Source organism: Dermochelys coriacea, chromosome 17, assembly GCF_009764565.3.
Source record: "Dermochelys coriacea isolate rDerCor1 chromosome 17, rDerCor1.pri.v4, whole genome shotgun sequence".
Lineage (NCBI taxonomy): Eukaryota > Metazoa > Chordata > Testudines > Dermochelyidae > Dermochelys > Dermochelys coriacea.
In genome coordinates, this window is record NC_050084.1 from 8,429,646 (window position 1) to 8,453,347 (window position 23,702).

General features: G+C 40.6%; 2 protein-coding genes across 2 annotated transcripts in view; one reads left to right on the forward strand and one right to left on the reverse strand.

Moving 5' to 3' along the window:
- The window catches only part of DYNLL2 (dynein light chain LC8-type 2), a 65,573-nt gene extending 54,428 nt beyond the window's left edge, over positions 1–11,145 (reverse strand). Inside the window, exons 1-2 of the mRNA XM_043499268.1 lie at positions 10,830–11,145; positions 5,734–5,816 (exon numbers count right to left, since the gene is read on the reverse strand). Coding sequence (XP_043355203.1) covers positions 5,734–5,816; positions 10,830–10,952 — 206 coding nt within the window. The 5' untranslated portion in view covers positions 10,953–11,145. The remainder of the gene's footprint in view (positions 1–5,733; positions 5,817–10,829) is intronic.
- A 158-nt stretch (positions 11,146–11,303) lies between these two features.
- On the forward strand, positions 11,304–18,194 carry SRSF1 (serine and arginine rich splicing factor 1). The gene is given in 7 exon segments (XM_043499267.1): positions 11,304–11,659; positions 12,392–12,576; positions 12,942–13,114; positions 13,364–13,438; positions 13,440–14,076; positions 15,322–16,927; positions 17,613–18,194. Coding segments are annotated over 5 exon segments (750 nt in total). The 5' UTR covers positions 11,304–11,465; the 3' UTR covers positions 13,563–14,076; positions 15,322–16,927; positions 17,613–18,194.
- The last annotated feature ends 5,508 nt before the right edge of the window (positions 18,195–23,702 follow it).

The window sequence follows — 23,702 nt, forward strand, 5'->3', positions numbered from 1 at the left end:
CATAGAATCACAGAATATCAGGGCTGGAAGGGACCACAGGAAGTCATCTAGTCCAACCCCCTGCTGAAAGCAGGGCCAATCCCCAAAGATTTTTGCCCCAGATCCCTAAATGGCCCCCTCAAGGATTGAACTCACAACCCTAGGTTTAGCAGGCCAATGCTCAAACCACTGAGCTATCCCAAATCAAAACTCCAGGGTGCCTACCAGAGAAAAGGCATCCCAGAGCAACAACAGGGAGGGACAGCCCCTGTACAGAACTCCTCGTTTTTTCTTCTCGTTCTGTGATCCCTGACCCCTCCACCGTGAAAGAACAGTTTACAGTGTTGTTTGGTCACTTTTCTGGCTAATCTGTCTCTCAAATACGAGACGGTTTTTATTTTTTAAGAACTAAGTGAATCAAATATACAAATTTTACTTTTCATTTATTTATATCTTAAAACCACAAAGAGAGAGCTTCTGCTGTATTTTCATTAACATTTGCATTAGTTTTCTCTTTGTAAATGTCAGGTTCTTGGAACATACCAGTCTCAGAATCAAAGTGAAAACAAATGAAACAGGCTGTTACAATATTTAATCACATCAGGAGGCGGGGAGCTATGCAGAGTGGGAAGAAAGATTGCAGAATCTTTCATGAATATAAATATTTTCATGGAAATAAAGTTCAGTGAAAACAAATATTTTTAAAATGTAAAACTTTTCCTTCCTAAGTTCAACCCTCCTCTCACACCACCCCACATCTCCACCCCAGAACACAACATTCTGCTAGTGCAGTGGTTTTGAACCTTTTTTCATTTGTGGATCCCCAAAAAATTTTGAATGGCGATGCGGACCCATTTGGAAATCTTAGTCTAAGATTACACTGTAGACTAAATATACTACAGTAGTATTGTTTTCAGAACTTTAACATGTATACTTTTGCAGAGCGTATAATCCTTCTTGCAGTTCTCCCTTTAACTTGACAAGTCTAGATGCTGACTTAAAAATTGAACGATGTCATATGCTTACTAGCAATGAAATCAGAAGCCATCCAGTATTAAATAAGCTTCTGAAGAGCATCTGTTCAGAGAAGCAGTCTCACTTATACATTGAGCCAGCTGTGTTTATGAATTTTGCAAGGAACAGAGCTGAGACATCACAACAAGCTAGAAGGCTTCAATTAGCATTGCCACCCATTTTGCACATAGTGTATACTCCGCTAAATGAATCCTCCAATCCCACATCTCAAAAAAATTATTTTCAAAATCTTTTGAGTCTTTTTGTTTTCTAATTATCATCCTGCCTCTCATTTGTGGCTTTTATACTACATTTTAAAGGGTCTGAATTTCCTACTTAAGTTTGGAAAACCATCAAGGATTGCTATATTTGATGAGGTTACAGCCATAGTCTGACATAGCCAAAAATTGGAATGTTTGTTCCTTAATACCTCCAGTGGATTCAGGCATGAGGGAATAACATGATGGCCTAACTAGCAGTATGATTCAATACAAAAATGTAAGAAATATTGATCCAATACGTCATAACTGGAAACAGTTCTGTTCAGAGATATGTTTCAGATAAGGCAAAAAAACAAAACAAAACACAAGATCTTCAAGGTGCTGACCATTTGTAGTTATTAGAGCTGAAAAATATCAATTTTCCTCTGAAAAAATATCCATTTAAATTATTTAATGAATTCACTTCTATTTGTCTGTCTCAGGTGCACATAGAGTTCCAATGCACTAAATACAGTAATTTAGACTATATAGCTCAGTGGATTTGCCACTCTCCTTCTCTTAGGAAGCTTATCTTGCTTATTCTTTATACCTGCAGTTGCTCTTTTGCACTTGCTTTCAGCAAACATTTGGGCAGTCAAGCTACACGTTAGTTATGTTTGAATATTAAGTTTGTTGTATTAGAAGATCATGACAAGGGAACCTAGAGCATGTGCATATACATTTTTTAAACTTATGTACAAATCTAAATAAATAAAATGAGTTTTACTAGAAGAATGTTTCTGGAAAGTGGTTTTAAGCTTTCATGCACAAATTCTCATTTACCTTTGTACCCTCCCCAACTCCCAAGAGTCAATGTTATAAAATACAGCCTCGTACTCACATCCATATCCATCATCATAATTTGTATCCCCCTATGTTCTCTCAAATCCAAGGTTTACTATTGGTCCTCATCTCTCCCTCCGCCAATTTCAAACTGGAGGCTGCCCTTTGTCAAGCAAACCAGGCCCAGGCAGAAATCTGGCCTCAAGCTCCTTTCCAACCTGTCATTCCAGAGCTACCATTTTATTCCTCCGTAGAACACCACTGCCATCTTCACTTTCTTTGCATACGCCAGACATCTCAGTGTGGAAGAATACTGGATTCCACTAACACCCATACCAACATTGTTGTGAAAAACAAATCATCTCTACTCTCAAATAAGCAAGACATTAAGAATGCTGCCAACCCCTCACCTATGTTACCCTTCAGATATACTTCAAAGCCACAAGGCAATTGAGATCCCAGTGTCCCTTCTACAAAGTTGCTACCATGCTTTGCCACCAAATTACTGACCATGCTCTATTATAAGTTTTCTTCAATTATTGAGATTATTTATTAAATTTCTTAAGATATAAAATGATATATATAATGATATATATGAGATATATTTCTCTCTCCAAATATATCAATTCCCAGTGCCATTTTGTATATTCACAGAGTAGCGGATAGAATAATTTTCACAGATTTATATATTCCCATTGAACTAATATAAGCACAACTTTTATTCTGTAACATTTCACATCAATCAGTGATTATCCATTAAAGATGAGTCATGTTCAAAAATTAAACAATAAACTTTTACATGTTCCATACAGAAGCAAATTAATAATAAAGATGACATGGTAGAAATCATTACCAGGGGAAGAAAAAACAAGAGTGGCTTAAAATTGACTGCTCTGTAAAATGTCACTTTAAGTATCATTTCATGCTCCCAGGCTATCTTCAATGTATTTCATTGTTACTGCTGAATTGCCAAAAGAATCCAGTTCCTACAGAAGCAGCAAAATCAAGACCACAGTTATGGAGGGGAAAAAAGGGATTTTTCCCTATCCATACTTTAAAATTGTACTCTCCTGCTTAGAGCACTGACCAAGGCAACTCAGCCTCTCATTCTCAGTAAAAGAGTATCAGAATAAGATAGTACCACAATTTTGTTACAAATTTTGGGAACTAGTTTGCCCCAAGAAAATTGTCCAATAATACATAGAACATTGAATCCGGAATCAGAGGATTTACATTAGAAAAAATTGTTTTTGAGCTGTATTGAATTTTGTGACAGTGGATAATCTCTCTCATGCCACTGGATAATCATCACCATTATGTTTCTTGACCTTTTTGAATGGGCAGCATTAATGGTGACTCAAAGAAGGCCGAAAGAAGCAACAAGAGTAATGGTATTTAGCTGCAAGAACCAAAAAACACACTTAGGGCCCAACCGTGTATTCTTTAAAATCCCATTGCAAGAACTAAAGCAGGATCAGAACCCAAGTCTGATCATTTTCACATACAATAACTGAACTTATCTTGAATTACTAGTGCACAGCCTACCACACCTTCAATATTAGATCTGGGGAAAGATGTTTTTCCCTTCCTTTGAAAATTGCCAAGATTTCAAAAATATTTCTTATTCTGAATCAGTCGAAATCTCAAATTTTCATAACCTGACAATACAAAAAACCAACAACGTAATTTGGGTCAATCAAAAGTTTGTTTACATATTTTCTAAATATTTTGTTTAAATTTCAATGTTAATTTTTTTTACTACACTTAGCTAAAATTTCAAACCAAAAAGTAATTCAAACCAAAAAACCTGAATTTTTCATTTCAAAGTTATCAGTCAGATATTCAGACAATTTTGAAAATTTTTTCCTAATTGTTTTTAATCAAGAAATTAGTCGAAACTGATCCTTTCCCATAAAAAATTTCAGTCTTGACAAATCAACACTTCTGATGAAAAACATTTTGGAAAAACATTTCCAGCCAGCTCTAATCAACACTAAGGAGAGGGTTGCAGAAAAGTCAGAAAAAATAGATAATTTACAGTTTTTCTTGCCATATCAGTGACAGCCAAGGAACAGCTAAGACAGGGGTGGGCAAAATACAGCCCGTGGGCCGGATCCGGCCCGTCTAACATTTCTGTCCGGCCTGCCATGACTAATATTTCTGTCCTCGCTGCTAAAAGTCCTGCAGCGCAGCGGGGCACTCAGGCAGGCTGCCTGCCTGCCGTGGCCCCACGCTGCTCCCAGAAGTGGCTGGCTGGTGCTGACATGTCTCTGCACGCCCCTGGCGGGTGGGAAGCGGTTCCGCATGCTGTGCCCGCCCTCACCACCATCCTCACAAATCCCATTGGCCAGAAACCGGCCAATGGGAGCTGCAGAGGCAGTGCTTGCAGGCCCACTGTCCCCCTCCTCCCAAAGGGGCATGCAGAGATGTGCCAGCAGCCGGCCACTTCCGGCAGTGGTGTGGGGCCACAGCATGCAGGCAACCTGCCTGAGCCCTGCTGCGCCGCCAGCCGGGAGCCAGCTGTAGTAAGCATCTGCCGGCCAGAGCCTGTACCTCACATCCCCTCCCGCACCCAAACCCCCTGCCCCAGGTCAGAACCCCCTCTTGCACCCAAACTCCCTCCCAGACCCTGCACCCCCTCCTGCACCCCAATTTCCTGCCCCAGCCCAAAGCCCTCTCCTGCACCAAACTCCCTCCCAGAGCCCACACCCCTCACCCTCTCCTGCACCCCAAGATTCTGCACCAGCCCGGAGCTCCCTCCTGCACCCAAAATCCCTCCCAGACTCCGCATCCCCTCCTGCACCCTCAGTTTTTGCACAAATTATTTTATTACGTGACACTGCAGTGGAGGGGTAGAATTTAAAAATTTCATTAATATAGTAGAAATGTGCAGCCCGTGACAACTTACCAAAATTCGTGGAGTGGCCCCCCACTGCAAAAATTATTGCCTACCCCTGAGCTAAGAGAATTCAGAAAGTGCTTGGAAAGGTCAGGAGTGCATCATGCAAAACAGGGAAGACATTTAAAACTGGAGGGGGGGGGAAATTGGGGGCATAGGGAACTGCTAAACAAAGGGCTAAACAAAGACTTACCTATTTTTCTTGCTGTATTTGGGAGGGCCAGAAGCAGCCAATGGAGCATTTAGGACAAATTTTACTCCAACGCCTTTCAATGTTGCTCAGGTGAGGTACCCTCAAACATTTCCAACGTTAGTTTGTGTGGTTAATATTGGTTTTGCTGTTCAATATTTTAAATACGAAAGCCTTGCATTATATCACCCTCATTCTCAAAAGCAAAACCTCTCATTCTACAACTGTGATTCTTATTGCTCCATTAGGGGATTGCTGTAGATAACATTGTGCTTTTCATTCCGTTTCCGATCATTTATTTTCTACAAAGTTATTATCTTTAATGACTTTCTATGTGTGTTTTACCAGAAACTCAAAAATGATTCTCACTTGGTAAACAAATATTCTACAGCATTTCCATTTGTATTTAAAGTATCTGTTGATAACATTTACCAAGATTTAGAAGTGTAAAAAGAAAGAAAACATTCACACATTCAAATATTTCAATAAAGAGACACTTCATAAAGGTAATTAAGTCAGTCTTTTAACATAGTTCTAAGGATTAACAACACATAAAAGAAAGAGGACAAAATTAAGTGATAATGTCTTACCAAACCAAGCAGATTCACCATTTTTGATAATGCCTTATAGAGCAAATCAATAAGCTTTTGATAATAAAGTCTGATTTCCAGGCAAATGATGTGGGACTTACCTGTGCTAGGAAAGAGAGCATTATGTTTTAAACTTAAAATATAGAACATATTTCTTGTAATCTGACATAATTAATCAGCTGTGAATATTATACCTGCATTTTAAAAAATGCATTTAGTCAACAGCCACCCAGTTCAGATGATGCACACTATCTTTAATGAAGCACTATTGTACCAAAATGAGAGTTTCCACATTGCCCTTTGCACCAGTTTAAATATATTGGTTTACATCAATTCAAGCTAAATTAGTGTAACTTTCTAAAGTAGACAAGCCCTTGATTTGTACCCAAGACTTTACTAGTTCCCAGAACTGAAGTGTGACACTATTCTTGCTGCCTCACTAGTTTATATTTTGATGTCACTAGAATTATTAAATCATGAAAATATTAAAATGGAAATAATCATATACTTAGACAAACTACTGCTTCTGTAGGAAGAGTTTTCATATAACTCCTTTCAGTAATTAGTAGCAAACTTTAAAAAAAATAGCAAAAAAGAGAAGTAACATCAATCTTAAAGTCATTAGAGAAAAACATATTACTGTATTTTAACTTACATGAGGGAAAAATGAAAGAAATTTAGAATAGTCAAATTGGCATGATATGACAATATACTGCAAATATTTTCCTAATGGTAAATCATCATGATTGCTGTTTTCTTATAGAAACATGTATTTTTAATTAACAGATGAAAAAAATGAAGCATAGCAAAGAAAGGACACTGCTAAAGATGCTAGGCAACATTTTCAAAAGCACCTAAGTGACTGAGATGCCAAAGGGCTTCTCTATACACAAAAGTTGTACCGCTTTAACTCTACCTTGATAGTTAAAGAGGTACAGCCCTCCACCTCCCCAGCATGGGGGCAGTTATACTGGTATAATTATAGATGGTAAGGGAAGGGGAATAAGCAATAGCAGTATAAGGCACCTTTACACTGATATACCTGCATCCATACAAGGAGTTGTACTGATATAACCACTTCAGTAAAAAATTACATCCCTAACTGAAATAGTTATACCAGTACAAAGAGAGTGTAGACTAAGCCTAAGTCCCATTTGCCACTTCAGAGACTATGTCCCACTGACTAGAAGTGCTGAGACCCAGAAATCAAGTAAGGAGATAAATACTTCTGTAGATTAGAGCCTATGTGCCTATCTTACTTTTGAAAATGGGACTTGAGCATAAATAAAAAAACTACGGAAATTCATCCTAGATGGAACTACTATAAGGAGGATGCATAAGTGGTTGGAAAACCATCCCAAGAGAATAGTTATCAGTGGTTCACAGTCATGCTGGAAGGGCATAAAGAGTGAGGAACCGCAGGGATCAGTTCTGGGTCCGGTTCTGATCCATATCTTCATCAATGATTTAGATAATGGCATAGAGAGTACACTTTAAAAGTTTGTGGACGATACCAACCTGGGAGGGGTTGCAAGTGCTTTGGAGAATAGGATTATAATTCAAAATGATCTGGACAAACTGGAGAAATGATCTGAAGTAAATAGGATGAAATTCAATAAGTACACGTGCAAAGTACTCCACTTAGGAACAATCGGTTGCACACATACAAAATGGGAAATGACTGCCTAGGAAGGAGTACTGCGGAAAGGGATCTGGGGATTATAGTGGACCACAAGCTAAATATGAGTCAACAGTGTAACACTCTTGGAAAAAAAAAAGGAACAAAAATGATTAAAGGTCTAGAAAACATGACCTACGAAGGAAGATTGAAAAAAATTGGGTTTGTTTACCTAGAAAAGAGAAGACTGAGAGGGGACAGGATAATAGTTTTCAAGTACATAAAAAATTGTTATAAAGAGGAGGGGAAAAAATTGTTCTTCTTAACATCTGAGAATAGGACAAGAAGCAATGAGCTTATATTGTAGCAAGGTGAGGTTAGGCTGAACATTACGATAAACTTCCTAACTGCTAGGGTGGTTAAGCACTGGAATAAATTGCCTAAGGAGGTTGTGGAATCTCCACCACTGGAGATTTTTAAGAGCAGGTTAGACTAACATCTGTCAGGGATGGTCTAGATACTTAGTCCTGACATGAGTGCAGGGGACTGAACTAGATGACCTCTTGAGGTCCCTTCCAGTCCTATGATTCTGTAAGTCATACAGGCCTTTTTGTAAATTTTACCCACTACTTCTGGAAAACACATGTATTCCTGTCTAGGCTTAAACAACAGAAAGGCAATTGTCTGCTAAAACAGCATGTGATTTTAAAAATTACATGTTCCATTGATCTAATTATAGTAGTAAACAGCAGTTTAACTGAAGTCCCCAGAATAACAACATTCTACCCTCTTGCCAACATGTATGGCGGTGATATGTATCAGAAAAATACACTAAGATGTAAGAAACAACCTGCATACACAAAACACAATCCTATAACCTAAAAGTCACTGGATTCCTTTCTTTTCTTGCTTCTTTCCAATCTATTTCCTTTCAGTATTTTCATTTCTTTTGTCTATGTTTCTTTTTTTGTCTTACGTTGCTTGTATCTCAAATCATGCAAGGCAGTGATTGCATCTTCCCCTTCCTATTCCCATGCTTCCTTATGTTGTTCTCTTGTTATGTACCACAAAGTGAAATCTACAGACGCATATTATAGCACATATGGCTCACTCTGAATAAATGAATGGAAGAACTACACAAGGAGAGAAATATATCTGATCACTGCATTGATGATTGTATTTAAATGCATATTTTAAAAAGAAATTGCTGGTACTGAATTAGGTGCCCCACTTTGAAGGTTCCATGCAGAAATAGGGCACATAATGAAAAGTACCTAGTGATCCTAACAACGGAACATCAAGCCCTGACTTAACACGTCGAACATTGCAAGCATAAAAAAAATGAGGAGTCCTTAGAGACTAACACATTTATTTGGGCATAAGCTTTCGTGGGCTATAATCCACTTCATCACATGCATGGAATGGAAAATACAGCAAGAAGGTATAAATACACAGCACATGAAAAAATGGGAATTGCCTTATGTCACCCATTTCCAACAGTTGACAAGAAGGAGTGAATATCAACAGAGGGGAAATTACTTTTTGAAATGCTAACAAGGCCAATTCAACCATGGTGGATGTGGCCTATTCACAACAGTTGACAAGAATGTACGAGTATCAACAGAGGGGGAAAAAAATTTGTAATGACCCAGCCACTCTCAGTCTTTATTCAGGCCTAATTTGATGGTGTCAAGTTTGCAAATTAATTCCAGCTCTGCAGTTTCTTGCTGAAGTCTGTTTTTGAAGTTTTTTTATTGAAGAATTGCCACTTTTAAGTCTGTTATTGAGTGTCCAGGGAGACCGAAGTGCTCTCCTACGGTTTTTTGAATGTTACAATTCTTGACGTCTGATTTGTGTCCATTTATTCTTTTGTGTAGAGACTGTCCAATTTGTCCAATGTACATGGCAGAGGGGCATTGCTGGCACATGATGACATACAGCACATAGGTAGATGTGCAGATGAACAAGCCCTGATGGTGTGGCTGATGTGGTTAGGTCCTATGATGGTGTCCCTTTAATAGATACGCAGACAGAATTGGCAACATGGTTTGTTGCAGGGGTTGGTTCCTGGGTTAGTGCAAGCATAGGAATTCACTAGCATAATATGGACATATAATTTACTTTTCATTAATTGACAAGCTAAATCTTTGACAACATTAAGATATCTTAATGTTAAACCCCATGACTGACTTTATGTATTGGTTCCTAAGTGGAGAAGAGCAACCTAGAAATAAGTAAGAAAGATACATCATCTTTCCCCACTGTGATCTAAGCAATGTGTAATGAACATGAAGTGCTTACACTGGGATGGAAGATGAATATGTGATACGTAAATTAGAAATGACAGGACAAATTGCAAGCACTACCAAGAGTATAAAAGGTTGTTACAAGGTGGAGGGAGGTAAACTGTTCTCATTAACCTCTGCGGATAGGACAAGAAGCAATGGGCTTAAATTGCAGCAAGGGCAGTTTAGGTTGGACATTAAGAAAAACTTCCTAATGTCAGGGTAGTTAAGTACTGGAATAAATTGCCTAGGCAGATTGTGGAATCTCCATCATTGGAGATTTTTAAAAGCAGGTTAGACAAACACTTGTCAGAGATGGCCTAAATCAGAGGTTCTGAACCAGGGGTTCGGAGCCCCATGGGGGGCCACAAACAGGTTTCAGGGGGTCATGGGGGCCCAGGGCAAAAAGCGGAAGCCCGAGCCCCACCCCGTGAAAGGCGAATGCGGAAGCCTGAGCAACTTTGCTTCATGGGAACGCCTGTGGCTTGGGGCCCGGGGCAGTTGCCCTGCTTGCTGTCCCCTAACCCCAGGTTAAAAAATACACCACTGAGTGACATAAGTTTCGCCAGCACAAGTGGTAGCATGCATAGCGCTTTGTCAGGGGGAGAGCTCCTGCCAACATAGCTACTGCCACTCACTGATGTGGTTTTATGATGTCAACAGGAGAGCTCTCTCCCATCAGCACAGAACAGCTACACACGCAATCTTACAGCAGCACTAGAAGAAGTTCTCTTCAGCCACTTCAGGCTTGGGGCTGTCACACATCCAGCTCAGGTAGACAGGAGGGGTATAGCCCACCATGTGAGTTTATAGTGAGTGCCACTGTAAATTCACTAGTGTAGACATGGCCTAGGATGCGCCAACCTGTGCAATGACTAGCCCAGAGCAGCCCTGCGCTTGCATCTCAAGGCACTACCATAGAACGAATAGCAAAGGACAGTCATGCTGGCAAGCAGCTTGAAGAGACGCTGGCCCACTGGGGCAGCTGACCTTCCCCCTCGTAAGCCCCAGAATCAGAGCGCCCAGAGGGCAGACCCACCTCACCCTGCCCAGAGACCCCTTTGGGGCAGCTCTGCTGCTGGAGCAATGAGAGAGGCGATGCCAACAAGCCCTGCTGCTGACTGGGCTCCACACCTGCTACCCCCTTCGCCCGGGGCTGGAAACTACCCACAAAGCCAAAGCCGGCACCCGCCCGAGCGCTCCGTTCACACCGCAGGAGGCGCCCGCTGGGCCTCAGGCCCACGCCTCAGCCCAACACCCGCCGGAGGCCTACCCCACTGCATTGTGGGATATAACGCCTCTCCTTGGCGCCAAGCGCCCCCCGCGCGGTGCATGGTGGGATATACCCCTCCTCTCTACCCGAGCCGGATCTTCTTTGCGTGGACTCTTCACCGGATGTCTGAGGGCCCCAGGCCTGCAGCGGCTGAAGGGAACTTTTTCGAGCGCGGTGAACGTTTATTCCTAGGTTATAAGAGTCATTACACGGGGTGGTTTCTCGAGGCCGAGGACTGCGCGGCCGGAATTAGTGAGGCTTCCAAGCTGGGGCTGCTGAGGGGCGGACTCCTTTTCTTCAGCGGCGCATGCGCCCTGGAGGTGGAACGATACCGTGCTGTGTACCATTGACCGCTGAGAGTTGCGATGCGAACGAGCAAGCGCCGCGTGGGACCTGCTGGAATCCTTGCGCCTGCGGGGCCGCGCGAGGGAAGCGGCAGTCGCCATTTTGAAGCGGTTGTAGGGAGGCGGCGTGTGTAGCTGCTCCTGAGCGTCCGGCCCGTTCCCGCCGCTTACTTACCCGTTTACTGTCCCAGCTTCGGCTCGTCACCGCCGCAGCCATTGCCGACCCTGCCATGTCCGGAGGGGGCGTGATCCGCGGCCCAGCCGGTAACAACGACTGCCGCATCTACGTGGGGAACCTGCCGCCCGACATCCGCACCAAGGACATCGAGGACGTGTTCTACAAGTACGGGGCCATCCGCGACATCGACCTGAAGAACCGCCGCGGCGGGCCGCCCTTCGCCTTCGTGGAGTTCGAGGACCCCAGGTGAGGCCCCGCCCGAGGCCTCCCAGTGAGACTCGCCACCACCTCCGCGGGGCTCGCCTCCGGGAGCGGGGCCGTTTCCTGAGCCGGGCTACCTCGGATCCCACATGGCGGGCGGATGGAGGAGCCCTAAGGGGCCGCTCTGGGTTCCAGGCTTCCCGTCGGGGAACCGCTTCGTTGCCGAGATATCGCTACATCTCCCTCCCCGGTGGGGGTGGGGGTGGGGGTGGGGAAGAGCTGCCTCCCCGTCGAGACACCGCTGCATCCCCTCCCCCTCCTGGTGGCGACGGGGACACACTGTCCTGCCAAAACCCCGCTACATCCCCGTTCCGCCCTGGGGGCACCACGCCCCAGCCCCAGCCCCAGCGACACGCCGTTCAGCCCGCGCTCCTGCTGGGGGGCCCGGGGACAGATCCTCCTCCCCGTCTCTGCCTAGCCCTGTCTCCAGCGCCCTTGGCGGGCACCCCCCGGCCTTCACTTCGCCGTGCTCTCCCCTCAGGTTACTGTCTGCCTCGGCCATGCTGCGGCAGCTTATCGCAGAGGGGGACGAGCTGAGCTGGGGGCTCGGCCTCAGCTGTTGGGGGCGGGGCTACGCGGTGCCGGCTGGCTGGCTGGCTGCGTTAGGGCGGGAAAATGGCTGCAAGGGAACAAAGGGAGGGAGGAGGTGCGTTGTCCGGCCTGTGCCTCTGCTCTGCGGTGTGGCTGGGCCTCTGCTCACTCGCCCTTCTCTCGCAGGGATGCGGAGGATGCGGTGTACGGAAGGGATGGGTACGATTATGATGGATATCGCCTGAGGGTGGAGTTTCCCCGAAGCGGCAGAGGCACCGGCAGAGGAGGTGGCGGAGGTGGAGGTGGTGGGGCCCCCAGGGGCAGGTATGGCCCCCCGTCCCGGCGGTCTGAGTATCGAGTGATAGTTTCCGGTAAGTTGCTTAATATTCTTGGTTTGCTCAGAATAATGAGATCGGTTCTTATCGGTTCAGTTGTGGCATGTTTACAGTCATTCCTTAATGGCAAAGGATGCTACATTTGTCAATTAGCCATATTGTGTTTTGGTATTGTGTGTATTTATTTGTTTAGCGTTGTGTTATGCAGCCTCTAAGAAGCATAATAGTAACATTTTTGTATAGCGTGCATATTATATGGGTTCCTGATGGAAGACATTCTTTCAACTACAGGCAATTGTAGGCAATTCCTTTACCCGACAATGGGAGGTGATCCATTGTAAATGGAAAATAAATAATAAAACTTGGCATTTGAAGTAATCTGGAACCTGCTTTTTGTTCAGGACTGCCTCCCAGTGGAAGTTGGCAGGATTTAAAGGATCACATGCGTGAAGCAGGTGATGTATGTTATGCTGATGTTTTCCGAGATGGAACTGGTGTCGTGGAGTTTGTACGGAAAGAAGATATGACCTACGCAGTGCGAAAACTGGATAACACTAAATTTAGATCTCATGAGGTAGGTTTCATGTTTTTGGGGGGGCCAGAATTGGATACACAGGGCTTAACAATAGGATTTGAAGGTAAGGACATGAAGTCTCTACTATACTAACATACAGGTAGCTGAGTCTTTTACAATAAGATTCTCATTTAGAGATTTGAGATCTATCTCTGAGCTTTTATATCAGTGTAATCAGTGTATCAGCATGCCTGAAAAGATAGCTAAAAATCTTAGACCTTTCAATCAATAGTTCTGTCTATTTAATAGGGAGAAACTGCCTACATCCGTGTTAAAGTTGATGGCCCAAGAAGTCCAAGCTATGGAAGATCTCGGTCACGCAGCCGTAGTCGTAGCAGAAGCCGTAGTCGAAGCAACAGCAGAAGCCGCAGTTATTCCCCAAGAAGAAGCAGAGGATCTCCACGCTACTCTCCCCGTCACAGCAGATCCCGTTCTCGTACATAAATGATTAGTGATGCTCTCTTTTTGTAGAACCCCATGTTGTACACAGTTTTCCTTTACTCAGTACAGTCTTTAATTTTTTAATTCAAACTGTTTTATTCAAATTGGCTGAAGTGTTGAATTGCATTCTTGTGTAATATCCCTAGTGAGTATTTGCTCCTTACCATCAACATTCCCCTCATGTCTTTGGTAAATTGTATTTTAATTGATGTTATAGCCAGGATTGTTTAATTTAGTTAACTTTAATTACCCACACTTTGCAGACTGTGGTATTGCTGTGTAAATGTCTCAGTGTTCAGCTATGGTTTATACGAGCTGGGGATGTTGGGATGTTTGTGGTTAACTTGTTTCTTCTGGGGGATCTTATATTTTATCTTGCCTTTTCATGTGTCTTTCTGTAGACATATCTGAAGAGATGGATTAAGAATGCTTTGGATTAAAGGATTGTGGAGCACATGTCAATCATTTTAGGATTGTCAAAAGGAGGATTGAGGAGGATCAGATCAATAATGGAGGCAATGGTATGACTCCAAGTGCTATTGTCACAGATGAAATTGGCAGTATTGACCTTATACCATGGTTAAATAAGTATATACATATACCTTATCTTGTAACTTTTACAGGCATGTTTTAGTTACTGTAGACTACAATTGCTCTTTTCTTTAAAACCATGTTGGCAATTGTGGCTAAATTACTTGCTTTTGTATCTCTAGTCCATTCTAGTTTTAAAAAAAAAAATCAGGGAGGGTGGGGTATACTGGTTCAGTTTGTCATGCTGCATTCAGTTACAAACGTTAATATGACGTAGTGCTGGTACATTTGTAGATGCAGGGAATCTTGAAACCAGATAGAGTATAATATCAATACTGCTAAAATCTGCATGTCCTCTGTGTGACTGATACAGCGTTGCTATTACATTTTTTTTTTTAAGTATCAGAATGAAAACAAAATATAGAAAACTTAGCTGGGAATAATTCCTTAAATCTCAACCCTTCCCCTTCAGACTAATTCACAGTTGACTCACTAATATGTTTGAAAACTTCAGTTAGTTAATTTTGTTACCTTCCAGATGGGAATACTAGCTTTAGTTTAGACATATAGTAAGTGGATGGCTTTAGTGATAAACTTTTCCAATATCATAAAAAAAATTTTTTGCAACCACAAAACCTGTAATACACCTTACAAGCAGTGACTATGTTGGCCTTATCAGTTGACATATGTAAATATTACAATGTTTTCTCCAAATAATTAATATTCCTAAAATTTATCTGAGCATCACCATTCAAAAGTTTGTTTTGGGGAATTGATAGTTATTAATGTACATCTCTTATTAATTGATGGCAAACATAACTAATCATTCCCCAGAATCCTATTTTTTCATTACAGTATCTAACTTTTTGCCTCCTCTTTTTTGGTTTTGCTGGTTATAAAGGTTTGGATTGGAGAGGGCTCACTGGATCCCAATCCTTGGAGCTGGATCATTGGATTCAAATCATAATGTGGATAGGATAGGGAGGCTGAATTACAAGGATTCATGGAGCGGGATCAGATTACCAGGAACATAGGAGTGGATTCCTGCCCCAACCAAACCGCATTCGTGTGGATTTTTTTATTCAACTCAATTGGCTATTCCAAAGAATTTTTTTTCCTATTTTTGACGATTGGAGCCCTTAAGATGCACGATGGATTTTTTTTTCTTTTTCTCTTTTTTTTTTTCTTTTTTTTTTTTTTTTTTTTTTTTTTTTTTTTTTTTTTTTTGGTAAAAGGAGCAAAGCGAGGACCTGGAGAGGTACGCTGGAGCAATCTCCTTGGAAGGATTCAGCACGAGTAGATGGTAAACATTAAAGGGGAAAAGGGGGGTTTGTTTAAAAAAAATCAGTCATTTCTCTAAATTTAAAGATAAATTGGAGTTAAAGATTAAGTAGGTTTTCAATTGGCTTACAGCCTTTTTTTTCTTTGACAAATAAAATTTTAAAAAAAAATTGCATGGTGGTTCTCATTTGTCAAATGTAAGAATCTTAAGATAGTCATCAAAGTCCTGCCACAATGAACTACAATAAGACTAAAGGTTACACTTAACAGTATTCAGACAAAGGGATTTTTATTTTGAGTTCCATAAAGGTCCATTTTTTTTCACACCAACTCTTAATGTTAATAGTTGAGGTTTTAAGCAGGTCACTTCTTTTTAATTTTTAGGATTATATAGAGGATTTCTTAATTTGAAGAGAATACTGTGACGCATATTTTATAGACAATGTTTTGATCAGTCACTCTTAACTGATCAAGCTCACTGAAATTTTTTTCTTTTAAAATGAAGACAACCAAGGTTGGAATGGTATGGTAAGATTTTTCATGTTATAAACTGTTTTATCTGTTCTTGCTATTGTAATCTGATAGTTTATTGCCTCTAAAGCATCAATCTTTCGCAAAACGGACATAGATTAGTTATTGAGGGTATACAGGAAAAAAGCACAAGTTTTAGCAAAACTTCTTAGCAACAACTTTGTAAAGACAAAACATGTAGACAAACTCTTTTAGGGGACCATGCTATAAAGAGTGAGCTTGGTTGTAATCCTGATGCAAGTAAATAACCATATGATAGGAAGGACTAAAATTTGCTTCAGACTGTTAAAAATAAAATGCTAAAGTAGTTTAGGTAATTGGGGAATTACAAATATTCAACTGGACTTCATATATCATTAATATGTGTGAAGATTAAATATTATAGGTTGTCAAGAAGAAATCCCAAGAGGGTTAAACTTGTAATTAAACCATGATTGTATTGTAGGCTGTTGAGTAACGACGCCCGGGTCTGGTGTTTAGCTCCAGGCTAAGTCCTTTTAATTCCCATGGTGTGTCATTGTGGGACACACTCTTTGGAGTATCCGAATGTGACATTAAACTTTTCTAAATGCCTATAAAACTTATAGCCATGGATCATCAGAACTAGTTCACAGCCAAATTTATTTCCTTTTAAAACTTGCTGTTGTTTAAATATAAATACACCATACACTATCAATAAAATCACTATATAAAAGCCATTGTGAAATGGAGTGCTGAGAGTAAGCAAGAGCGGGGGTACAATATGTAAGATGTAACCAATGAGTAAAGATCAGAATGCTTACAGGATTACGGTTAAATAAGATGCCAAAATAGATTTACCTAGTCTGATTTATAACCCTTGCACAGATGGTTTTCATAACCAACACTGACAGGAGAGCTGTCAAACTATTAATTTTAAATAGACTAATGGTGTAAATATATGTTAAGATTTGATTCCCTTCAGAGGTGGTTGTAGGTTGTTTCCAGATGGCAAGGAGGGCTAGCATCCAGACTGGAGTGACCAAGATGACAAGTACATTGCATTTCAAGGTGAGAATCTAGATTTTTATTCTGTTAAATAGACTTGTGGGCATTGTTCTAATATGAAATTACTGGCATCAATGACGTTACTTTGTAAAGTGTAATGTGTGTGCTTCACAAACGTGGCACAATCTATATTGCATAAATGAGACTGGAATTTCTACTTAGAGATACCATTGTAGAGCTTCTCAGATGACAATGGGTAAAAGCATCCATATGGGAGGGGGATATAAATTCAAGTAGAAAGCATATCACAATTTATATAATAATCCTATATTGGGGTGCAAGAGAGAGCAACGTTACAAGTAATTTTCATATATTTCTAAAGGAAGTTGGGGGAGCAGGGATGCTTACTAGTGGAAGTACGGAATGATGGCAGCCCAGGAATGCTGTCATGATGTGCGACAATACAGCCCATTGTCCTTTTGCAGAAAATAGTGCTAGTGAATGGCATGAGGTTAATCCTGGTAGGGAAGCTGACATTTTTAAAGGGCTATTTAAAAAAAAAATCTGCCAAGAGGTTGAAAGTGACCTGACTTGCACCTCCCAGCAGTCTGAAAATTTGACAGGTAAGCAACATGTCTGAATAAATATACAGTGAGTTTTACAGTACATACTGGAAACCCATATTTTAAACTGCTTCATGTACAATTAAGCTATAGATGTTAAATACTTGAAAATCATTTGCTTCCAGGGTTATCTCAAAGTGGTTTGCAATCAAAGTACACTTAGCCCTGGTGAAAGACAACCACCATGGAATGGAGGGCAGATGTGTACTGGCACCCTCTATGCCAGGAGGAGGAGGAGGACTTACTGGCCTGTCGGCTTAATATAAACATCTACTCTTTAAAAAAAATATTACCATGGGCTTTTTTATGTCCATGTGAAGCAGACAATACTTTCCTTAAAGAATCACTCAACAGCATACTTCTAAAAGGTTGGAGGAGGTTAACCTCTCATAGTTTAAACAGAACAGCAGCATCTGCTTTTTCATATATAAACTTAAATAGAAAGAAATTGAATAATTCTGAAGATGTTTCTTTCTTTCCTGCTGACTGCTAAAGAGAGATGATTCAATGGATTGGGTACAGGACATGGCAACTGGTGTTCCCTATTCCTGTGTCTGCCATAAGTTTCCTATGTGGTAGTGGGCAAATCCATTTGAATTTTCATTTTCTTTGTAACATGGAGACAATATGTACCTCACTACAGTGTTGTGGCACTGATGTTTGTAAAGCACTTTGAGATCCTGAAATAAAATTGTTATAATGCAAAATACTCTTTTCTTTCAATATTTCAAAAAGGATGTTTTCCAATCTTTTCAATTTTTAGCCGAAATACACAACTAGTGGACTACAGTGGCTTACTGACCTACAATTAGAGAAGGGTTTAAACTCTTAGACGGAGCTAGGAAAAGTGTTCTATGGACTTGGTCTATGTGAATCTCTCCTCTCCTGTATCCATCTGTCTCCTTGCATGCTGTCTTTGCATCATGTCTCTTTGGCTCCTTTCCTTTGACACTATTGTTACCTAGACTGGAGGAGCCATATAGACACCTGAACTATCAATAGAGTATGGTTACACAAGTTGTGGCAGCCGAGTATGGTCATCTTTAGGCTTTCCTTGAGATCACATGCTTTGTGTTAAACCATGTGACTCTTGCACTTTCTAAAATTCAGAGTGATGTTTCCAGTCAGGCCCTGGGTATACATATGCTCCAAAGATAATAGAAGGATAAAGTTTAAATTATTGTGAAGATTTAAACAGTCTGTTTCCATGGGGAGGGAAATGTAACTTAAAACTGCCCGCCTGGCTTTGTTTTTCACATGAAGGACAACTCCTCTTGTGCTTCCATTGGAGAAATATGCCATCATTTTTTTAACATCAGTTATAAATCTCATCTTCCCCTTTTTATGATCTAATGGCCATGCAAGGAAAATTTCACTGAGTTTTGAGCATTTTTCTCTCCCAGCAGTGCATGGTAGAGTTTGCAATATGCTTTTTCTACATTCCTGCATGTAAATCTTTTTAGATATCAAAAGTAGCAGCATCGCAATCTCAATGTGAATCTACTGAGGGATAATAATTTTTTTTTCTCTCAAGACGCACAGTTTCTGGGTTTTATCCCTGTTCTTTGCAGTTGCTTGTTTGTAATAGAATACACGGTGAAGTACGTTATGTACAGAGTTGTGCTGTGTAGGAAGGAAGGGGAAGTAAAAAAAAAAAAAAAAATGCCCTTTTTTAAAAACTGGGTTTGATACTACTGCAATATGGACTCTACCACTGGCTGGTTGGAAATGTGGAGTCATTCCTCTTTCCTTCCCCCCACCCTCCATACCAGATAGAAAAAAATCAGCTTCTTTGGTGAAAAATTTAACACTGAGAACTTTATAAATCTTTCACAAACTTCCTCATTTCAGTTTGAAACCGAACATTTCACCTACAGCGCCTCATGAATTTGTAGTTCAGGTGCCTAATGTCCTCTGTTTTCTCTGAGCTGGGCACTCTCTAGCCAGACAACATCTCCAGTGATGCACCATGGCTGCTTCTCATGCTGAATCACAGTGGTGCATCATGAGAATCCCTACCTGAGGTGCATCAACAGAGTTGTAGCCTGTGTGGTGGGGAACCTGACCCATAAAGGAGAATGGAGGCATGAGGCACCATGACAGCATTTACCATTTAAAATTCTTGAGTCTTCGAGTACTTTTCTAAATCATAATTTCCTCTGGAAAGCCCTTCCGGAGGAGGAAAAAAATGTTGAATCCACAAAAATTGGCAAGTGATTCACAGTGAGCCCTATCTAAAAGCATTTATGCCGTTCAATGCAAACTACTTATGTCTCTCTTTTATCTGATATGGTGAGATCACACTTCAGTTTCTCATCCTGGTTGTGCCAAATAAGCATCTGGGTAGAATTGCCAAATGAACTGATAAGATTAGACCTCATTTTAAAATAATAAAATATTGGTTCTCTTTTCTAATGTGTTTAACTAGAAAAGCAACATGACCAAGAATGGAGCCCTATCCTTTTACATGCTGTTTGTATTCTGTAGTATTTTTGCTCACTTATACAATTTTGGTTGACTGCGTTTCTTGTAGTAGAACATGCGTGTGTTGGTTGCCATTGGGAACATAAAAGTCTTTGAGTTTCATAACAGACTTTATCATGAATACTTCATCCGTTGATTCCCCCCACCCCCTTCAAATCTGCATTCCTCAATTATCTGACTTCCTACAATTTAATTTACATCTCAGTGCAGAGTTAAGTGGTAGTACACATTTCATGCCCCCTATTTGCCCCAACTTGGTTATTTCCCTGTTCCATAAGTTTTTTGTCTTGATCAAATTTATCCACCCTCTAATAAATCTGAAACTAAATGGTTCTTCACTAATATTGCTAATTAAGATTACTGGTTTTGAATCCTTTGGAGAAAATGCCAAATTACTTTAATGTATCCCTGAATCTTGCTTGATAATAGCTTGTTTAGACTTGTCACTCACAAACTACTTTGTGGATAAGTCATAAATTGATTTGATACTTGTAATGTCCACTGTATTCAGTGAAGAACATCCTTAGTCATAATATGAGGGAGAATTCTCTGCTCCTTGAAGTCTTTAAACCACGATTTGAGGACTTCAATAGCTCAGACATAGGTGAGGTTTTTCGTAGGAGTGGGTGGGTGAGATTCTGTGGCCTGCGCTGTGCAAGAGGTCGGACTAGATCAGAATGGTCCCTTCTGACCTTAGTATCCATGAATCTAAATTGAGTAGTGTAATTAAAACAGTGTTTGGTTTCGTAGCTTTACTTTTTAACTAACACAATGAAAATAGAAAATATACACTTCCAACCAAACATACTTATGTTCATTCCAGTTAACACACAATCTAAATTAACTTCTATTTAAAATATAATTTGTTTAAAATTGACAATAACTATGCATACCGTTATGAATGAATTAGTTGTAGGCCAAGTTCTGTGCACATGAACCAACTAATATTTGCAACATTCCCTCTTAAATAGGTATCCCAATTCATAGATGAGGAACAGAACAGGTTAAGTGACTTGCTTCTTATGCCAACACTGCAGGATTGGTTTGAAACTAGACAAGAAGTCTGAGTTATGATGTCATTACTCAATCCACTATTCAACCGCTACTCTAAGCAGAGTTGAATGTTTGAAACATCTTTAGTACACAAAATCACAGCAGTGGCACTAACATATAGTCATTAAAAATTTGAGATGGGCATAGTTTGCATGAGTAATTACTTCTCCATTTTAATACTCTTACCTTGTCCTTTAACCTACTTTTATATTGGCAAGTGGTTTAGCTAAACCTTCAAGCTTCTGGTCCATCATAAAGTGAACAGAAAGTTTCCTGACATCCAGTCCAGTAACTTTAACTGCTAGACCTCATTGGTTTGAGTTCCAGGGTTTTTGGTTCATCTCTATTTAATTGTAATATTTACAGTTCTGCAATATAGCTTTCTGTAACTCTCGGCATTTTCTTTGTCAAATGACATGATTGAACTTTGTCAGTTATTGATATCTAGGTCAAATATTAAATCACTAAACAGGCACCAGTAAAAACATACTACTGTCACAGGGTGGATTTTAACCTGTGTCCTTTTATCTTATTACTATTCTCTGATGTTTCCCTATTATAGCTGTGTATGTCTGTACATTCTCTTGAAAAATTATGTGGTGTCTACTCAATTTCTTTTTAAAGGACAATTTGGACTGTGTAATCTTAATTAGTGCATTTTGAGCCTTTATCACAGGTCTGACAATTGTCGCATAATTTTATATAAAATAAATTCCACATAGACTCTTCAGTGTTAATGTAAATAGAATAACTTGGCAAAAGAGGACAATAAGGAATACATTTTAGAAACAGGACTTCAGGTCTCCTGCCTCGTAACACATCCCTGTAAATTTGCACATTCGTTTACTATGACCTCATTCCCTTTTGCATGTTGTTGGAATTGTGTACGTCGTTGAGAATGTGGGGAAGAATGTTTATAAGGCTCTGAGTTGTGCATTATGGGCTACACACTTTGGTTCTAATCTCAGCTCTGCTTCTGACTCACTGTGTGGCCTTGCATAGTTGTTTAGAATCATATGTGCTTTCTGCTAATCCCTGTGTACTGACTTATGACTAACCATACAGGCTGCTAGACACATTAATGGACAAATATGGATTATTCTGAAGAAAATTCCTTTGTAAATGCCAAACAAATAATTTACTTTTTGAGGGGTTTTTTCTTTTAATTTAAAGAAAAGGACAAACAAAATAGGGCAGTTAGAGTTCAGGAAGGATAGAAAAACAAATGAAATCCTTCTTTGGACGGTGGAGCCATCTAGACAGGTTTCAGAGTAGCAGCCATGTTAGTCTATATTCGCAAAAAGAAAAGGAGGACTTGTGGCACCTTAGAGACTAACAACTCACTTCATCGGATGCATTTCTAGAGCCATCTAGTGGGCAAGATCGGTGATATGCAAATAACTTTTTTAAAAGGTGTGAGTTTTCTGTTTTTTTGCTGTTGTGTGATTTAAAAGTGGGAGTGTGCTAATAAAGTTTGCAGATGATACAAAGCTGGGAGGTATTGCCAATTCGGAGAAGGATCGGGATATTATACAGGAGGATCTGGATGACCTTGTAAACTGGAGTAATAGTAATAGGATGAAATTTAATAGTGAGAAGTGTAAGGTTATGCATTTAGGGATTAATAACAAGAATTTTAGTTATAAGCTGGGGACGCATCAATTAGAAGTAACGGAAGAGGAGAAGGACCTTGGAATATTGGTTGATCATAGGATGACTATGAGCTGCCAATGTGATATGGCTGTGAAAAAAGCTAATGCGGTTTTGGGATGCATCAGGAGAGGCATTTCCAGTAGGGATAAGGAGGTTTTAGTACCGTTATACAAGGCACTGGTGAGACCTCACCTAGAATACTGTGTGCAGTTCTGGTCTCCCATGTTTAAAAAGGATGAATTCAAACTGGAGCAGGTACAGAGAAGGGCTACTAGGATGATCCGAGGAATGGAAAACTTGTCTTATGAAAGGAGACTTAAGGAGCTTGGCTTGTTTAGCCTAACTAAAAGAAGGTTGAGGGGAGATATGATTGCTCTCTATAAATATATCAGAGGGATAAATATAGGAGAGGGAGAGGAATTATTTAAGCTCAGCACCAATGTGGACACAAGAACAAATGGGTATAAACTGGCCACCAGGAAGTTTAGACTTGAAATCAGATGAAGGTTTTTAACCATCAGAGGAGTGAAGTTTTGGAATAACCTTCCAAGGGAAGCAGTGGGGGCAAAAGATCTATCTGGTTTTAAGATTCTACTCGATAAGTTTATGGAGGAGATGGTATGATGGGATAATGGGATTTTGGTAAGTAACTGATCTTTAAATATTCAGGGTAAATAGGCCAAATCCCCTGAGATGGGATATTAGATGGATGGGATCTGAGTTACTATAGAAAATTCTTTCCTGGGTATCTGGCTGGTGAATCTTGCCCATATGCTCAGGGTTTAGCTGATTGCCATATTTGGGGTCGGGAAGGAATTTTCCTCCAGGGCAGATTGGAGAGGCCCTGGAGGTTTTTCGCCTTCCTCTGTAGCATGGGGCATGGTTGACTGGAGGGAGGCTTCTCTGCTCCTTGAAGTTTTGAACCATGATTTGAGGACTTCAATAGCTCAGACATGGGTGAGGTTTTTCATAGGAGTGGTGGGTGACATTCTGTGGCCTGCGCTGTGCAGGAGGTCGGACTAGAT